Source organism: Periophthalmus magnuspinnatus, chromosome 24 (assembly GCF_009829125.3).
Source record: "Periophthalmus magnuspinnatus isolate fPerMag1 chromosome 24, fPerMag1.2.pri, whole genome shotgun sequence".
Lineage (NCBI taxonomy): Eukaryota > Metazoa > Chordata > Actinopteri > Gobiiformes > Gobiidae > Periophthalmus > Periophthalmus magnuspinnatus.
Window position 1 is genome coordinate 9236098 of NC_047149.1, and position 20741 is coordinate 9256838.

Genomic DNA, 20741 nt, shown 5'->3' on the forward strand with positions numbered 1-20741 from the left:
GCATGTTTCGCAAAAGTTAGGGGCCAGAGCGGTGTTTTGCCATTACAGTAATGCTAAGAACAATTAGCATGCAGCGCACCGGTATTACTTCCTGATTTGTGGAGGATAAAATGCTTTATAATTAGGTGCAGGACAGCACACAGAGGTCTAATTTTGAAGAGCTGCTTTACAGCATATCTGTTCTGTCACAAAACAGATTTTGCTTTTATTACATGAAAATTCGGGTATACCCCTTTAGAAACAAGACCTACCTACTTAAAACCTCTGTAATATGGACACCATCTTGGTTCAGTTGCCATAAAGCTCATTACAACAGCTTTGATACAAGATATACCACTTTTTGCTAAATTCTATACCCTGTGTATAAATCTTCTCAATAAATCCTTAATAAACACTGTCAAATTTCAAAATGTCAAAACCCCACATGATCTTTCAAAATCTAAGAAATCGACCCCCTCCAAGCGTCGCCACGGGAGTTTCACATCACTGAGGAGACAGACTGACAGATAAAACAAAATTACAACTCTGCTAAGTTAGCTACGGCATTTGAAGTGCCTCCATCTTGGTTTGTTTTGCTGTTTTCTTCATTTGCCCCATAAACTCAGGGAAGATAAGGGGGCTCACACATTAATATTGAAAGGAATAGTGACAACCAACCTTCTACAAAACAGCAAGATGCGTTATATTTTTAGGTCAACTGTAAAGATGACAAGTGATGAGAGAGGAAAAAAAAAATCAAACCTATTTCAACATTGTTTTCTCATGAGTAACATTATGACCCACTTTTATCCTTTTTATGTGTTTTCAGTATCTTTCAGTAGCACAATAGGCTTTTCATGCAGAGGAGGGGAATGCGCAGACAGGCAAATCCTCACCTTTTAACGGAAAATAAACAGATATATTTCTTTATTTGTTAATGATCAAGTTGTTTACTGTGTTTATTTGATGGTATTGCGCGCTGACATGTTGTTGACGTTGTGGGTTTTTCTGAAGTTATTTCAACATTCATTATCGGGACGGGGTTCTGTCTGCACGTGCGAGGGAGAGAGAGAGAAAGTACATGTCAAACTATGGTGTTTCATCTGTGGCTTAAAAAGACACTCCTGCCTTCTCCTCTCTGACAGCTGTATTCATAGGCGTACTCATATACAGGGGGAGAATGAGGTGACGGCAATTCCGAATGCTTTTTATAGAGCTATACACACATTTGGACATGTAATAGCACTATATATAGTGAAATGAGCATGGGGAGGGTTACACGCTGCTCATTTAACAGTGCCCAGTCAGTCTTAAGCCTGGTAACAATTCATTGGAACCTTCATTGACTGGATTAATGTGCAAAATATCCCATTAAACAATTACTAAAGTACTCAAATTTGCACTAGCACTATCCTTGATAAATTGTGCCTACATTGTTAAATGTGCTGTTTTATTGTCCTAAAAACATACCAGTTTGAAGCAGTCCAAATGTATTCCTTACTTTCTGACCACATTCCTAGCATTCTAATTATTCAGTGAGCTCATAAGCACTTTTTACAGCTTTCAGAGACCAGAGAAATTTTATGGTCACGCTAAAGTTAACAACAACTAGTATGCTAATAACTAACCTAAATTATCTTATAAGCCTACAGGTTGTTACACAGTACGTCACATTGTTCTTAATGAGGTATTATGAGTAGAGATGGGACTATAAACAATAATATAATTTATCGTGATAAAAAGGTTGACAATAATAATTCATGAAACATTTTATATAATTCTGAGAATTGTCAACAAAGGTAACCTCTAACTTTTAAAAAGACTTAAAAATAGCAAACATGGTATCGGTGGAAATAATTTAATCTTGCCATGTCTTTGATGCATAAAAAGCATATGCTTGTCTGATTGTTGACCGAAAGGTTATCAATATTTCATGCTTCATTAATGTCTTTGTAGATCAAAACAGCACCGTCAAGTGATCTTCCAGGTATTTACAAAAGCCCCACAGTGATATGATGCTGCCGCAGTTGGATTGGAAAAAGCCATAACTCTTCCCATCTCCCTGGTGATAGCAGTGTAGCCCTGTGGTCTGGTGGTGCAGTGGAGGAGATAAAATCTGAATGATTTAGTGTATGTAAAAGATTAGACGCAGTGTGGAGTGTACTGGGAGCCTTCTGATGAATTCATGTGTTGATCAGTGAGTGTCTATGTGTCAGGCAGATGAATCATTGATGCTGTGTGCCGTACGCTTGTGCAAACTCGCCTTGTCAATCACTGCTGTCTGACAGAGAGCGAGTCCGTGTAAGTGGCCCTGAACCATCACACTTATACTTATGTACACTTTTTTATTTATTCACATAGACCAGCATGGAGCAGTAGGGAACTTCAAGGTTAGTTGCATGCAATAATAGATACAAGCCAAAAGGGGATTGTTGGGAAATGGGGATCTGCCATAAACTTTGAAAATAGTGAAGAATTTTTACAAAAGTGCAACAAGTAGGCGTCGAAATTGTAGTTTGCAACTAACCAACGAAATGATCTTGCTCATAAGTATGATTACAAAACATGTTTTAATATGCAGTATGTAGGTGGCACTCCAGGATTGTGTAGCTACATAATCATTTGATAGTATACTTACATATTTATTGTGATAATAAGTTTAAGTAACTTGCTAACTGCTAAATTTAAGTCACCAACAATGATAACGTTGTTGTTGTAGTATAAACAACCAAGAGGTAAAGAGAAGAGGCATGATGCTAGTGTGTTTTAACATGGGAGATGTCTATTTGCCATCAGTACAGGACCCAGCACCCAGAGACATGAACCCTCAAGACATTGTGATAATATTGTTCATTCCAGTCTAGTGCAGTCCAGTCTGGCTATGCTTCCATTGTAAGGAGTATTATACCTCTGATGGCGTTTTGCCTTACAATCGCTTTAGATTGCGATTGTAAGGTGCAAATTCAATGAGTAAAATTTTGATTGTGGTTTATCTAAATGGTAGAACATTACGATGGAAGTGAGGTTATTTCAGATCTTGCTTTAAATAAGTACAGAATACATAATAGTGCTATTGTTTAATTCTATTGTATAATTATGACAATAACATTAGCAAATCTTTTCCGAAGAAGTTTTTTTCCACTCTGTTTACAACTTCTAAAGTGTCATTTCCTCATTCACCAGTGTAGGGCCCTTAATATTACCACTATTATTGTTAGCATTGTTAGCATTGTCGCTCATTAACCAGTACGTGCAAGAAACAAGTGGATATCCTCTTTCAGCTGATAACATGCAGTCTGCTTTGTAAGTCAGTGTCTACTTTATCCTTTGAAGTGGCACACCCTTCTCCTTTCTGCCCTGACCTTGTTTGAATAATGCTGTTACATTGATGTGATGTGAGGAACTTTGAAAGCTGCATCTCATCTGTTTTTTGTTGTTTTTCTGTACCTTTCAGAGCCCCCCCACCCCATCGCCCCTCCGCAGCTCCTGGGAGTCGGCCCCACCTATCTCCTCATTCAACTCAACGCCAACTCTATATTCGGAGATGGGCCCATTATACTGAAAGAAGTGAGTGTTTAATTCAAGACGAGTGAATGGCGAGTAATAGTGGGAGTAACAATGTCCAAAATGGCGCAGGTGGAGTATCGTATGACTTCGGGGACCTGGACAGAGACACACGCGGTGAACTCACCCAATTATAAACTGTGGCACCTCGATCCAGACACCGAGTATGAGATCAGGGTGCTGCTGACGCGGCCCGGAGAAGGAGGCACAGGAAAAGCGGGGCCACCTCTCATCACCAGAACGAAATGTGCAGGTTTGTCAGCCATAGTATTTCCAATAACCTCGGAAAGATTTATTATTATTATTTTATATTGGGTTTACACAATTTGGTGTATTATTCATTTAAATGGTGGACAAAACCCAACTACAACCAATAGGTTACGTTCATGTGACATTGCAATATTCTGAACTCCCTATAGTTTAAACTGAGCTGCACACAGGACAGAATTCTATGGTGGAATTTTCTGTTCAACTGTCAGATTGCAGATTTGGTGACCTAGCTTATGGTCATTTGCTCTTTAAATGCTGGGCCTATCCACCGATACAGATACTGATATCAAATATCGGCACTGATTCATAAAAATTTGCTGGAATGTCGAATCCAAAATATCAGTTCTGCTGATATTCTGGTTGGGCCTATAAATAATAAGACTATTTACTGGTCATAGTTGGTCCAGAAAGTTTTATAATGTTTGAACCTTTGATGCAAAGTTGTTTTGCAGTTACCTTAGGGTTAATTAACAGCTATATGATACATTTTGTCATACAATTTTTTTTTGTTTTAAGAAAATAAAGTCTATTTTTAGTCCGTGTACTAGTATCAGTTGATATCGGGTATCGGCAAATACTTAAAACCATAGTATCCAAATTGGTATCAGAACTGGAAAAGCTGGATCAATGCATCTTCATCATCTTCCCTGTCAGCACAAATCGACATAAGTCAGTTTTACACTTTCAGGTTTAAGAAAGTGGTGCCCTTATTCAACCCAAAAAAAAAGACAAAGGATTAAAATGGCAAGTTTATGGACCCGATCTGATTCAGCAATTGTGGGTCATAAGTTTGGACATTTCTTTCAACATCAGTGAGTCTCCTATAGCCCCCCTAAATATAATCTAGAATATGAATGCAACCTATTGCAATGTCATACCATAACATGAATTCAGGCAAGTTTGGCAAGTGTCTTGCCAAAGGACACAACAAAATATGCCAACAGCAGTTAAGAAAAAACACAAAACAAAAAACATGTTCTCATGTGTGTGCAAACTTCACAGGCTATTGCTCAAGGACCATAAGGATCTAAAAGTTGTTGCTTTGCCTCCTTTACTCACTAGTTTTTGATCCTCTCTCCACAGTTAAGTTTGATTCATTTTTAACCTTTTAGCTTTTATTGTAATGGCAAGGCACAGTTGTATCTGTAGAGTATGCACTACTTTTTAAATGGCCCAAGGACACTTCTAGAACAGAAAATGTGCAGGAAGTAAAAGTAAGGTTAAACGCTTTTGCCACAACACATATTTAAACTTGTTTGGCAAGTTGAAAAGTCAAGGTTTAGGCTTTTTCAAATCCAATGAAAAACTTTTAGCTTTGTGAATGGAAGCCTTAACATAGGTTTGCACATCCTATAAGCCTTCACTATTTTTTACTGATACTTCTTCCTCTCCTGAGAAGACTTTGTGAACTCAGGCTTCAGTGACCCTATCACTTTTTCATCTTGTCTGGAGAATATATTTTAGGCGGACTAATATTTGTACTCTGATCCTGGAAAGTGGAGGCTGGGGAATTGAAAAAAAAAATCTCTGGGTTTGTTCACTGAGCTGAAAAACATTTGATTAAAAAACACTATAGCCTCCCCTTACCTCCTTCTACCTTTTCGCACACACTTTTCTTCTCATATCTCCCAGCTCACTCTTATGCATTGTTCATGTTCTTGCACCCCCCATTCTCTCTCTTTTTTTCTTTCTTTTCTTTCTCTGTGGATCAATAGACGCAGGGCAGAAACGCTGTCTGACATTTGTAGAAATAAACGAGTGAAATATAAACACGCGCAGCCTGGGGGAGAGAGAGGGAGAGAGGGATGGTGCAGAACAATAAGAAAACTGAGGAGGAATGGCAAGAAATAGGTCTCTTCTTGAGATGAAAACTCATAAGATTGACTGATGTGTGACAACCTTTGTGTGTCCCTGTGTGTGCATATATGTGTGTTTGTGTGTGTGTGTTCCAATGATAGATAGGAAGTCAGTCTTGTTCAGTGTATCTAATAGTGTAAGAGGAAGCGGAAATTAATCTTCCAGTCTTGTTCATTCATAAATGCTTTGTTGTGTCTGTTGACATCAGGCCCGCAATATTTTTATTGTGATATCAGAGATTGAATGTGGAAGAGAAATTGAAGTGTTATTGAATCTTATTGAATGGGGTTGCGTGGTGGCAGAGTGGTTAGCCTTCACACTAAAGAAGAGGGTTGTGGCTCTCTAAATGTCTATTTCCCACAATGTCCGCTATCAGTAATATCACATGCCAAATTCCTACTGGAAATGTCGCAGATGTCGTAAGAAATTCGGTATAATGACATGAATTTTACAATATTCACTATGGCCCGTCTTAGGTAAAAGTATTGAAAAGCAGATACTAATCAATTAAAAACTATTTTTGAAACTAGGTACTCATTTGAACAAGTATCAATACTAAAAAAGTCACATTCATAGAGCAGAAATGAAGGCAATGCAAGTTTATTTGTATAGCACAATTCGTACACAAAGTAATTCAAAGTGCTTTACAGAATAAGAAGGACATTCAAATCACAATACAACATATCAAAACATAAGTAATCACAAATAATCATTATGAAGTGAACCTTAAAAGTGAAGATTTCAGAGTTAAAACCTGTAATAATGAACCTTTCCTTAATAGCTTTAGAATGATTTTGCGCTATATCAGAACAAGTATAAGACAATGTTCAACTGAGCGATTACTCCAATATAAGATCACCTGGTAATATAAAATAAAGTACTATTGTTTTGTTTTTTTATTATTATTGTGGTATTGGAATTGGTATTGAATATCAAGTCTATTCCTTAGTATCAAAATCTAAATTGAAACTAGCCCCTCATTTGTTAACCAATTGGACAAGCATATTATACAATAAAAATATCCTATTTAAAATGCATTATGATACCAAACTTTAAAGCAACCATTTATCAACTGTACATTGTAAAACCCAATGCAATAGACCCTATATATCCACATGATGAGGCAATACAACTCCATTAAAATCCCTTTAATACTCTGTTCGGTTAAAACAATTTGTTAAGCAAATGAGGCGATGCTGGCAGTTGGTGGAGTCGCTCCTTCTCCATGCTCTATTACCATTTAGAAGCTCATAAAAAACTATTTATTTTATTTGCTGTTTTTGTTATAATGTTGCATGTTTTTAACGTTATGCAAAGATTATACATTCAGGGTCGTATTTTATTCCTATGTTGCAGAGCGCTCTATCAATTTATGCAGAAATAATTAATGCAGTTTTAGATTGTTCCGATATCTTTCCGATTCTATTATACAGGGTAAGTGATATCTCCCCTGCCCTCCTGTGTCTACAGCCACACAAACAGTTTGCTGAGGGACAGAGAAAGACACACAGAGTAGGGGAAATGTTATTTAAATGGTAATGATTCCTTTGCCTTTTCTGTTTACCCAGATTTGTCTCCTCCTGCCACCTGTAGTTTTGAGCGGGAATATTTAGCCCGGTGTAATGATGACATGCAAATGCACAGACACTCGGCGATGTGTGCACAGCGAAGGAGCAGGGACAGAGCCAGGCCTGTGACCACACACATCACAGCTTCATTAAAAACCAATACAGCTAATAAAAGACTGAGGAGGCATAACACACTGTGCAGTTAGCCGTGATAGGGCTCATTTACAATCACGAGAATTTCAACTGTTGGAAAAGAATAATTTTGACACAATAGGAAATCTACATCTAGTTATATTACTATGCCTTTTATAGTTAAATTTATTATATTACAGGAAATAGTCACCAGGATTAAACCACTTTGATGAAATAAATGAAATAATACACTAGAATATGTAAAATACTAAAGTAGTTCATATGCACCAATTTGAGCAGTTATACAAATATTGTTTTGGGGTTTTATGATTGTGAAACTGACTAAAACAGTCATTGTAGTTGTTGTAAAATGTTATGGAGAATTCTGGTGATATCAGAAAGTCAGGTGCCCAGTGCAAAGGAAATGAATTGCCCTTTGTTATGGTGGGCATAATGATCACATGGTTGTGTTTTTTTTTTTTTACTCTAAAAACAGATATGTATTATAAACAAATATAATCGGCTTAACATAAACTTAGCATTAGAACTGAAGAAGCGGCTACAACTTTTTGTCCAATTGACAGATTCGATTTTTTTTTTTTTTTTTTTACTATGGATCATACCTGGATGACTGAGAGATTACACAGACATTAGTAAAATGTATTACTTAAAGTAGAATCAAGCACCAAATCAATTTTTTTCCCCTTTTTTTTTTTTTTTTTTTTGACAATTTCAGTGCAAGCGAGAGAAATCTGCTGCTTTATAGTCCAAAACACCTAAATCTCAGTTTGTGCTTAATTCATTGGCCACTGCACTTTTAAGTAATTACTGACATTACACAAGACTGCCCTGATTACAGCCAGGTGTTTCTGATTACACCTGGCTGCAAGGGCGGAGTTTGAGGTGTGGATACATGTTGCACCAATCACATTATTCCTTATACCGCCAAATCCCGCCCCTTCCCCTCTCTCTTCTTTAGTCCATACGTACTGCCCAGTGTAGCAGCCCTGTTTGAAATGTGATTGTGGGCAGAGTTTAGGTGTTCAGTCCAACTTGAATTATAGAGTAAATATTAAATTAAACCTAATCCCTTACATAAGACATAGATGGAAGGAACCTCAGTCAATAGATAAATAGTTCATACATATGGTGATATTGCATGAAAGAGAACTTAATTTCCTTTCCATCTTTTTGTTATTTTAGATATTTTTTTCGTACATTTTTTATTTCATATCATCTGGACGTGTTCTGTGCCTGCTTCTCTCCCTTTCTTCAGTTTTTCTTCTGCTGTGATTTATTGCTCTTGTCTGAAGGGTGAAAAATAATCAACTTGAAGTGAACAGAGAGGCCGCAGCAGTGGGAGAATAAGAAGGTGAAGTTGACACAAGTAGCTTTTAATCCAAATCCGGAATTTTCTGCTCCAAACCTCCGGGTCACGGCAGGTTATGGAGGCACAGAGCAGAGCCACTACAGCTGCACTCACACACAGATAGTCCACAGTTCAGAGCCAGCACCACGTTTCACATATGTTGCACAAAGTCAGCATCAGTTGGATTAAAATAGAATGGGGAAAAAAGAGGTTGGGCTGGAATCTCAAATAGTGTGATATTAGAAAGGAAATAGAAGATTCAAGGCACAATGTCAGCCGAAAGGCAGGTTTCTATCAGATCTATTGAATAATAAATAAATAAAATTGTTGGTCACTTTCATTTTATAAAATGTGGGAGTTTCATATATATATATATATATATATATATATATATATATATATATATATATATATATATATATATATATATACACACACACACACACACACACCCCTACATACATACTTTCTAAATACATTTGAATAGTTATTTTGATTTCAAGACATTTGAAATTCTAGTAAGAATTGTAATAAGAAAATTATGAAAAAAAAGCTGCAAAAAGTTCAAACTTATAGTGCAGTGTATTTTTATTTACGAATATTTCTACTTTTAACGGTCCCATATGTGAACCTCAGCCAAGGCATGTACAGGCACTTTTTAATACAAATTTGATGGATTACAAAATTGTCTGATTGCTCCTTATTATGCGAAAGATTTTGACATTTTCATGAACACATGTACACAAGTAAAACAACTGTGCTATGATTCCTTAAAAGTTCACTGTGTAACTTGTTAGTGCAAGGTTCACCATCTTCTTATCTCTATTGTGATATTTGACACTTTGCCTAGAAGGTTCCACAGTACAACATTAAATTTAGCCAAGAGTTCCACCACCAGGTTAAATAACAGGTCAGATCAGTGAAGAAGTGAGCCCACTCACTGTAAAAATGCATGTTTTTCAGGGATTTATGATGAATAAAAACATATGTAACTGAATTAATGCAGGACAGATAAGTTAAGGGCCATAGTGTCTCAGTCTACAGTTAGGTGTCGAACCCTCCACTAGAAAAGTTACATAGTGCATCTTTAAGAAGTTGATTCCCTTGCTCTTTTAACTGATCTCAAATAAATAAATAGTAATTCAGATTATGAACATCTTGAATCTCAATTTCCATTCCATCTTCTTGTTAACACCCGATGGAGATCACTAATTTCAAAGTCCCACCTTTATTTTACTTTCCACATCTGGTAAGGCAAAGACACTGAGTTGGAGTAGAGTCGCCTTGCCCATGACAGTGAAGGGATTAGCAGGAACTAATTGGACAGATTAACTTGGATTATGCCACAGATCCTCTCTACCTTTCTGCCTGTGCCAACCTGCCTCCCTCTCTTCTCCCCCCTGCCTTTCATGTACAATATAATCCTCCCTCTGCCCTCCCTTTATCCCAAACAACTGTACATTCTCAGACTTCAATATTCAATTTACTTTCATTTCCTTTTGCGCCATGTCCTTTTGATTCCCACCTCTGGATTGGGGTGATACGGGCACGGGCCTGGTTGTGGCTGTTATTGTTTGTATTTATTGGTTCATTGTTGATGTTTTCAAAGCTGTGCCTGCGGAGAACAAAGGCTGTTTAGTCCGGACGTGAATCCCGCCGCTTGTGCGTCTGGGGCGGAGGAGGGGAGGGGGACAAGGCGGCCTCTGTGGTTCACCGTTGGATGCGCTCCCGCTTGTTGGCCCTGTTCCAAACTAGTTATCGTCTGTCCTATTCCTCTGCTTCCCTCTTTCTCCTGTGTTTCTTTCTTTCTCTCTCCTCTCTTTATTTTCTTCTATCTCATACCCACATTCTCTTTCCTCTTCTCTCCTCCTCTCTTTAGACTTTTTTATCTCTTCTTTCTCTTTCTTCCTCCCTCTTTCTCTCTACTCTGTGCACCTCCTCCCCCTTCTCTCCATCTCTCTTTCTCCCTTGTCTCTCCTATTTTTCTCCCTACCCACCCTCTCTTCCTACTCTCACTCCTCTCTTTTAGCTTCTTTTATGCTCTCCTATCTCCCTATTTTCCTTCTTTCCCCCCTATTCTATCTCTCCATTGTTTCTCTCTTCCCCCTCTCTTTCGCTCTCTGTCCCTTGTCTCTCTATTGTTTTCTCCATTGTTTTCTCATTCAACACTTTATATCCTTTACCTCCTTTTCTCCCTCTCTCAGGTCTCATTCCCTCATCCTCTCTTTGTCCTTCCCCTTCTCTTTCCCCCTCTTCTTTATTTTTTCATCTTCCTTCTCCTTTTTACTTCATTATCTCTCTATCCTTTCTTTACCTTCCTTCTATTGATTCTCACTTTTATTTCCCTACACAGGGTTTGGTTTTGCATAGAGCTCTCTACTGATTTCCTCCTCTTCTCAGTCCTCCCTCCCTTTCTCTCTCCCTCTGTCTCTCTCCCTCTGCCTCACCAGTAGCTTGTGAGAATGCCAGTTTTGAACAGTCTTGATGCGATCCTGATTGCGTGCTCAGATTTGACGGCTCTGAGGTGGCCCAGGACACTTGAGAGATCCTATCCCAAAACAAAAGTGGAGCCAAATGTGTCCAGGATGGCTTTGAAAGGCCTCCTGCGATGAGGTGCTTTTCAAACACAAGAACTGAGCTAGAATACTTTATAAAGTAGTACATGGCAATCGTGGTTGTACTTTATATTCATTGTTTTATTCATAAGGGAATATTAACCCACTCCGAGATAAGGTGTAAGTTAAGTATTGGACATTAGCGTAGGTAGTGGGTTTAATATTCAGTAGCAAAATTGTCTCTGCTTAAAAAAAAAATCTAAACTTCAAAAACTGCTAATCATAGCAATACTTATATTTTTACAATGTAAATACACCATTGTGTCAGAATGAGTTCAATTATATTAGAACAAAAAGGAAATGGCTTAATTTATACATATACAAACTGAATTAAAATACAAACTTAACAAAGATTAAATATGACTGAGAAGACCCAATGTAAAGTCACACACAATTTCATTTGAAGTTCTGTAAGAAAAATATTAGAACTTTTTTTGGTTTGAGAATATCTAAGCTTTATTGTAATGTATTTGTCATCTTGCAGCGTATGGTGCTTGAGCATGCTATATAGTTATAACCTATGGCACCCATAGATCATTATGTTATAATTTAGACATTTTAAATTGCAATATTCATCCAAAACAACTTAGTAAAAGAAACAAGTCTGTGGACTTCTGTGATAGAAAACTGTGGGGCTCAGTGGGAGCCAACGTCACTGTAAACATCATCAAAATAAAGACAGGTGCAGCTGTCAGCCCCTCTTATGGATAGCTGCACATTACCCTAGCGAATAACAGATTTTATTTTATTTTTTTCATTTGTACCAAAATTACTTTGTGGCACTGCGGAATACGCGAATCACAGATTAAGAAAATAAAGTTGTAGAATGAAGAATGAATCAATGGTTGAAGCTTGTTCACTGCACATAAACCATTGAAAACATAATTGCACATAATAGTTGTTTACATCATAATCATTATATAAAATGACATACCTTAGACCATGTGCATGAGGACGCCAGCTGCAGCTGTAACTGAACACAGAAGAAACCTACTAAACCTGGGCATTTTTCATTCTTGCTTTTTCTTCATCGCCACCTCACTCACCACCATATTGTCTCTTCTCCCCACTTTCACAGTAAATAGACAGAGATAAGCAGCAATGCATTATGGGTCATGGGGGAAATGACTTTCTATAATGCAGGTGTATTGGTGTGTGAGTGATCGCGGGTGGCCATATATTTACTTTTAATTCCATGTTGAAAACCATCCCAGTGAGCAGCACCGTTAGGCATCAAGAGACCCCAGAAATCAATACAATTTATTACCCCGGCCTAACCGTGTGCGCACCGGCCCTAATAGGCGAGTTTATGGGGAGGACCGCGAGTATCGATCCCAAACCAGGAGACAGGCGGGACGGAAGAGATAGACAGAGGGAGGCAGCGCTGGATCTTACTGCATTTAAATGTCAACCCAGCAATAACAGGAGACAGAGGGAAAAATGAAAAGCCCTGACCTCTAAGCACATGCACACTCGCTTAAGTCCCATTTGCTCGGCCCGTAATTACCTGACCCCTGCACCCGCCATCTTTTTTCATTTTCTTTCACATCGACGTCTGCACTGTTATTAGCAAGATGTTTATATTCACAAATACCAAAGTGCGTTTTAGCGGTCAAAGGGCAATTTTTAATATACTGTCACTTCTTAAAGATGGAGTATATTTTGTGATGGATAATTCAGATCCACAACCCTGTACAAAAATAATCATAGGTCTACAATAAGTGACAGTATTCAATAATTAATTAATTGATTATGAAATCTAGATTGTGAAGCAAAGTATGTAAAAATGTTTATCACAATTTTCTTAGAATCCGGGTTCCATTTTCATACCATTAATTTGAGGTGATGAAAGGTAAGTTTTTCTGAGAGTTTAATCTTTACTGTGATTAGCTAAATCTAGGCCTATCACGATAATTACTATATTGACTTATCATTCAATACATGATGAAAACAAATGTTTTTTGGGGGGGTCAATATTTATCATGGGGACTTTTTGTTTGTAACAGTTGGTAATGTTTTGTTTTTTTCGTCTGTACTACAATGAGATTTCAGCTGTAGAAAGTTGAATATGAACTTCTATCTTCGTTATATATACACTAACTAACTACTTAAGGGTTGTATTCTGTTATTTATTTATTGCGGCTCATAATTGTTTAAACAATTTTGTACATTTAAAATACTTTTTGAGGGATACTTCTGCTTTATGATTTGGTTTCAATGATTATCCTTTATCATCTATATTTATTTCAGCAATATATCACACTTCAAAATTTATTATCATGACATGCCTAGTTGAATCTGCTTGTCACTATCTCAGAATATGACAAACACCAGCTAATAGAGTGAGTAAGGAAAGTGGACAGTTGTATTTGAGCATAGCAAATCAGTGGTCACAATATCCAAATTTGCAGTACTTAGTGATTCCTCTTATGCACCAATATTACACAGTGGATATTTTAACCCACTCCCTACGACTAAACTAAAAATACTTTCTAGTGGGCCTTAAAAATACGACTTGCATTCGCCCTTGACAGAGCTGTATTATTATTAGAAGTTTTATTAAGACCTGCACACACACACACACACACACACACAAATACTTTCTCTCTCCTTCCTGATTTAATCTTGATTCTGTCACAACCTGGAGCCCGCGTGTGCGCCGTGGCCGGGGTAATAACTGCCTGCGCGTGAGTGACACATAGATAATGGCTTGTCAGAAGACACGACAAGTTTGTGTCCTTGTGTTTTCTTCTTCCCCCCTTCTGAGAGTCAAGCCTAAGGAAAAACATGACCATATGTTGAGGATAGAGGAGAGTATACATGTTTTTAAGGTGGAATTGTAGTATTATTAAAGTTAAGATAAGATATGCCTTTATTAGTCCCACAGTGGGGAAATTCCAGTATTACACCGCACAGTTCAAGAACAGCAGGAAAATTGTAACATGCAATAAAACGAGATAATAGATAATAGCTTAAAATAATTTAAAAATAAACTAAAAATAGACTCTAATGTAACAGACTGTTTCTTATTATGTACAAAAGACTAACAGTGCAGCATATAAACAGAATAAACCTCAGTAAAGTTACTTCAGTAGATTTACATGGTATTCAGTATTGCGCATGGCTACAGTTGAATGACACAAGGGAGAGCATATTGAGAAATGAAGAGTCAACACGTGATGTGATGGGGCGGCTGGTGTCGTGGCAAATGGCTGCTTTTTAAGTTGTATGTAGGACAAAGATGAGTTTTAATTATAGTTATAAGAGTGCTTGTTTGGGCGTTCCAAAACAATGGCGAAAACCATTTTGTGGGTAGAATGGTTGACAGTATTATTGTATTTTTTTGGAGTGCTTTGTTTGTTGATGTAGCTAGACCAATTTAAGGGTGACATTTTTCAAGCTGTCTACTGGCCCTGACTTACTCCAGGTTTAAAATCAATTATGTCCCGTTTGGTTCCTATTTAGTTGTGTTGAAATCCTGGTCTAGCACTTGAACACTAAACTAAACCTGCTCAAGTCTAGGTTTAGTTTTGGATTAATCTGTTTAGTCTTTGTTTTTGATGAGTTACTAGTTTATTACATTGCAGGTGCAATTGTTTTGCCCACTGTTAAGAAGGGTCAATATGACAAAAAAATCACACTTTCCCCCCTCATATTAATTCATCTCAATTCAGTTATATTTTGTCTTATTAAAAACATCCATTAAACATTGCCATTCAACACAAAAACACATGTGCTTTTTGACATAGAATTGGCTGTAGACATTAAAACTTGTAGACTTGTATACACCCTATTGCTAAATCAATGTTTTGCAACATACATGCAAACCAAAATTTTTAAAGCAAAAGGGAATAATAACATTTTTTGTCCATCATATAATTCTTAAACTCTTGGACCACAGTTGCCTCATCTTATAGCACCAAGGCACAAGTCTTTTTCTGTGTTTCTGTTGGACCACGGGAGACACGGCAGATATCTATCAAAGTTGAGAAATATTGAATAAAAGCTTTCTTCAGTTGGCAGCTGCTCTTGATAGATGAGTTGCCACAGGAGCTAAAGGCCTAGCTGTTTGGTGTGAGGTGGTCAGACAGTGGCGGACAGGGGCTGGGGATTCTCTGGAAGGTTAACATACTTGACATGTCATTCTGAGAGGAAATTTAGTGCAAGGATATGAACTGACAGAAAAGACATGGTTCACTGTTTGCAGAGAAACTTCTTGTTTAAAGGATCCAGGCTTCAAAATTAGTCTTGTACTGGTTTTGTCCTGGTGTCTATGTCTGTAAAAGCTCTCAAAACTATTATGTACCTCTATGTATCTGACCAAAACTGCACTCACAAGACTACACCTGCATGGGAGTTTATGCAAAACAACTATTTATGCAGCAACAAGCACTAGGAAACAATATATTTATATAAAGCCAGAATCGACTAGTGTATCACAGATTTCTACATCCAATCCCATATTCTGATTTAGTGTTGGTACAGCCATGATTTTGGTTACTGGTTCAATTCCTGCTCCAGGTAAGTTGTTGCATCCTTGGAAAGACACTTTACCCAAATGTTTTAAAGTGTTCAAGTGACTGGTATGATGGGGCACCAATTGCCAGCTGAGCCTCTGTCAGTTTGCCCCAGGGCAGCTGTGACTACTCGCATGTAACTGTGGAGTGATAAAATATTGCACCAAATCTGGGTGTGTACAAAAGAACTATATAGGACTAAGTATTATGCTTTGTCCTGGATCCTCATTTTACTTTGGCTTAAATCCTTCCTCTTAGTAAGGATGTTATTATGATATTATCACAATATATTTAGATATAAACTATTAAAGACATCACTGAGTATTGACAAACATGAAAAGGTAAGTGGTTTAGTTCTGCTCTCTGGTTTGGTCCTGGTTTAGTCTTGGATTAGTCTTGGTTTAGTGTTGGTTTTGTCTTGGTGTACTCATGATTTACTATGGCTCATTTGCAGAAAGCCTGTTGTACGTGTGTGTAAATGTAGGGGGATCTGGGGGCATATCGATCTGGTTAAATGAGCCAGTTAAGGTAATTAAAGCCCCTGGCTGAAAGCAGAGGAGGTAGATTATATTGACAATAACAGTTCTCAATCCACGTAGGATAGAAATCAGAGGCGTCCCTTGTAGGAGTTATTGCATTTTACAAATGGCTTAATGGCATCAAGGAGCAGAAACAGAGGCTCATAAAATATTGTTGTTGTACTTAGGGACAGTGCTGACTCAGCGCCCGGTGTGTGGGTCCTCCTGGCAATGCATAGCACATTTATGCCATAGTCTGTTCATTTAGGGAAGAAATCAACTAATGGTGCCATGCCCCTGGGTTTCAAGCAACACACAATATCAGCAATTGTGAAATCTAGTAACTTAATATAGCGTTCATCGTGTAAAAGTAGAGAAATAGTGTTCTTTAAAATGATGATGTGCTATTGCACTACTATCATAAAGTCAAGCCCCAAGCAAATATTAATTGCAAAACTTGAATTGCACACAGTAGTCACTCATAATTAGTTGTTTCTCCTTTTGCAGAGCCCATGCGGACCCCGAAGCGCCTGAAGATTGCTGAAACCCGCTCTCGTCTGATCGCGGTGGATTGGGAGTCTTTGGGCTACAACATCACACGCTGTCACACCTTCAACGTCACCATCTGCTACCACTACATGAGCGCCAACAACCGCAGCAAGGCCGACTGCCTGGACATGGACCCCAAGGGTGAGTGCACCCACTTGTCCCTGTGACAGTCTCTGATTTTCTCTAGACTTTCCATTTTAACCAAAGTGTTTGCTTTTTACTATTTCAGCGCCAAGGCACGTAGTTGGAAACCTGCCTCCCTACACCAATGTGAGTTTGAAGATGATTCTGACCAACCCAGAGGGACGCAAGGAAAGCGATGAGACTATCATTCAAACAGATGAGGATGGTATGTATTTGAAAATTGGACACATTGTATATATTTCTCCAACAGTGTGAGTGACAAGACAATTTTTATGTACCACTACATATGATACTTGAGAACAATGGACTAACCTGGCAATGTCAAACAGATAACAAACATACAACAAAGTATGTGCATCAGACAAGTATAAGTTATATAAGATTAAATTGAAACTACATATAATATCATATTTAATAGTCAATGTTAAATGTGATATTATATGATATGAATATAATATGTTTCTTATGTGAATTTCAATTTTTTTGTAGCTAAAATTTAATTTAAATTACAATATTTGATGAGAAATTACAACCTCTCTTCCGTGGAAACAATTTAACACATTAATATTAGACTTATAGTTAAATAAAGAATAAAACTTGATATTTTGTGAACTTAATACGCTTAAGACATTTATTTGTATATTTCTTCATCAACAGTCCCAGGACCTGTTCCCAGCCAGTCTCTGAAAGCCACTCCTTTTGAGGACAGGATTCTTCTTATGTGGAAAGAACCAACAGAGCCCAATGGCATCATTATTCAATATGAGGTATAGTTCTATATATTGATAGTGAAACATCAACTTTAGGATTTTCACAATCCTAACCCAATATTTTGTCTATTTCTGTCCAAACACAGCTTACCTATAGTGGACTGCGATCCTTCGACCCATCGGTACCCCTCCAGCGCCTGGGCATAACAGTGTCTCTGCCCTCCAATGCAACACATCACCTCTTTTCCCAACTCCACCCTGGGGTCACTTACCAGCTGTCAATCAGGGCATCTACCTCCAAAGGCTTTGGACCAGCAACCACGCTCAATGTCACCACCAATATATCAGGTAAGAGCTCAAATAATGCTCAACATTTTTTCTTTCTAAAATGAATTTTAAAAAAATATACATTGTGTTTCTATAGCTCCTACTTTGGAGGAGTATGATGGATCAGAGGCCTTTTTGAACGAAACTGCAACAACTATTACAGTGTTACTCAAGCCAGCCCAAGCCAAAGGAGCACCAATAAGGTAAATACACATCTGCATAAATGATTTGACGTAAAACTTTATAATATTTACACCTTAATTAGCCACAATAAAACATGAATATAGACTTGTTTATTAAAGCTGCTGTATCAGTTTTTTTGATGTATGTTTTATTTTAAAAACAGATTTAGTTTATTTTAAACAATTTGCAGTGGTCCAAAGTTATTCTTCACTTACCTTGAGCATTCTGAGCATCCTACTGATTCACCACCTTTTCACAACTCTCAGAGACCAGTGTGAACTTTTGCTGTGGCGGTAAAGCCAACAACCACTAGCGAGCTAACAGACACTTCCTGATTATTGCACAATAAAATCTATTCTGATTAGATGCAGACAGCACACAGCAGACATATTTTGGCCTCAAGAGCTATTTATACAATATATCTATACTAGAGCAAGACAAATGTTGCTTAAATACAGGTCAGGTATGGGCCTTTTAATTAGCCCTAAAGCATGAACAAAGACTTAATTCATAATGACAGTTTTATGAATACATTTATGAAGAATGATAAAGTCTACTTAATGAATACCATAACTCCTAACTCCTAAATAAAGTGTGATTTCTTGTGATCTTTCTTTAATTTTTATTTATATGCAACAGGTAATGCATTTCAAAGATATTAGGTTAGACTCAGCAGTACCCATTCATTATGTGGGTGTTAGAGTGGGACAAGCACAACCAATGTACAGTAATTAAAATATTAAGGTCTCACTACTCACTCTATTTTGTTTACTATTGCCTACTACCATTGTTTCTGCCAGCTCTATAATTAATTTGTTTTTACAGTGCATACCAGATTGTGGTCGCAGAAGTGAACCCACAGCGCTCTCGCCGGCAAGCTTCTTCTGACTGCTATGAGGTAATTAATATACATTAATGGATTAATAGATGTAAATATATCTGTCAATATGGGTTGTTCTAAATGTTTATTTATGCATGTTATGTGTTCTCAGGTGCCAGTGTCCTACCACAGTGCATCTATCAGTGGGTCTCCGTACTACTACGCCGCTCAGTTGTCGCCTAGTAACCTGCCTGAGCCTCTCCCCTTTACAGTGGGAGACAACAAAACCTACCAAGTGAGTTTATTATGACATCACAGATTATGTTCACCAGATTATGTTCTTCAGTCCAGGGCTATAATTATTTAGAGAGAGCTATTTGAAAGTAAAATTGTTTAAAGAGGGAATATTATGCAAAATTGGCTTTTTGAAGCAACATCAAACCCTCATCAAAAACATGCTCGTGGTTTTTATAAGTCATCCATGCATGTTTGAGCGCTCTAGCGATCTCTCCCAGGCACTATTCCTTACGGTTAGCAGAACAATCCTGTCCACTGCTCAGCCTACGTCATCCATGGTCCAGAGCAGCAATATTCCATAAATATACAAAAGCAGGACACACACACACAAAATAGAGCAACTTCACAAACTAGATGCAATGTGTAGCAGTTTAATTAGCAGAATGTATTAAACTGCTAATGATTGCGTTATGACAGCACTCGGAAGGGGGAGTGACTTAGCGGAGAGAGTAAATGGAGGAGGCAAAAAAACAAATTGAAACTTATTATACATGTTAATTTGTTGTTTCTGGGGAATTAGGATATAGCATTTTCAAAACAATCAAAGGTAACATGATGAATTAAATATGTTATGTGTTAACAATGATTACCCCATAAGAGTGTAATACCATCTCTTGAAAACTGTTGCCTGGAAATTGATATTCACAGACAGCTTAGCCAAATATTCACCATAACTAAATTATTACACAAAATAGGTTGTAACAATATCCATCAAACTATTATCATATGTGTGCATATGTGTTACAAAACAAAAACAAACACATGTACATATTTGGCATCATAAACAATTATAAGCCGATCAGTAAAAATATGCATTATTGACTGTGTTGTTAGTCCTTATTAATTCTTCTTTTTATTTTAGGGTTTCTGGAATCCTCCTTTGGCTCCAAGAAAGAACTACAACATTTACCTCCAAGCCGTGAGCAGCACTGAGAGGGTAATGACTCACTAATTATCAAAATAACTCGTAACACATACATACATATAACCTCACAGACACATTTAACTAATCATTGGAGTAAAACAATTCCTAATTATTTTATTTTATTTTTTTTATTGCAGGAGACCAAAACACAGTGTCTGAGGCTAGCTACTAAAAGTGAGTAAACAAATTATCTTTGGTCAAATGACATTTGACGTGGAGCGCTTTGCTAATTATTCATAAAAGAAAAACATTTTAGTCGCAGCAGCCGTCATTAGCACAATTAGCTTAATGCAGCAGCCAATTTATTCTCTTTGTCCTCTTTCTGTCAATGAAGCTGTCCACAAATTGTCAATGCACAATTACATTTTCTTTTTTAATTATGAAGATATTATTCATT

The 20741-nt window shown here is 37.4% G+C and overlaps 1 protein-coding gene across 2 annotated transcripts in view; it reads left to right on the forward strand.

The window, feature by feature from the left end:
• Window positions 1–20741, forward strand: part of ptprk (protein tyrosine phosphatase receptor type K) — a 116161-nt gene that overhangs the window by 63942 nt on the left and 31478 nt on the right. For both annotated transcript variants that reach the window (XM_055232127.1, XM_055232128.1), the window contains exons 9-19: window positions 3434–3546; window positions 3616–3796; window positions 16897–17079; window positions 17168–17287; window positions 17740–17849; window positions 17939–18140; window positions 18217–18322; window positions 19128–19200; window positions 19295–19417; window positions 20282–20356; window positions 20482–20518. In XM_055232127.1, the coding sequence (XP_055088102.1) occupies window positions 3434–3546; window positions 3616–3796; window positions 16897–17079; window positions 17168–17287; window positions 17740–17849; window positions 17939–18140; window positions 18217–18322; window positions 19128–19200; window positions 19295–19417; window positions 20282–20356; window positions 20482–20518 (1323 nt within the window). The remainder of the gene's footprint in view (window positions 1–3433; window positions 3547–3615; window positions 3797–16896; window positions 17080–17167; window positions 17288–17739; window positions 17850–17938; window positions 18141–18216; window positions 18323–19127; window positions 19201–19294; window positions 19418–20281; window positions 20357–20481; window positions 20519–20741) is intronic.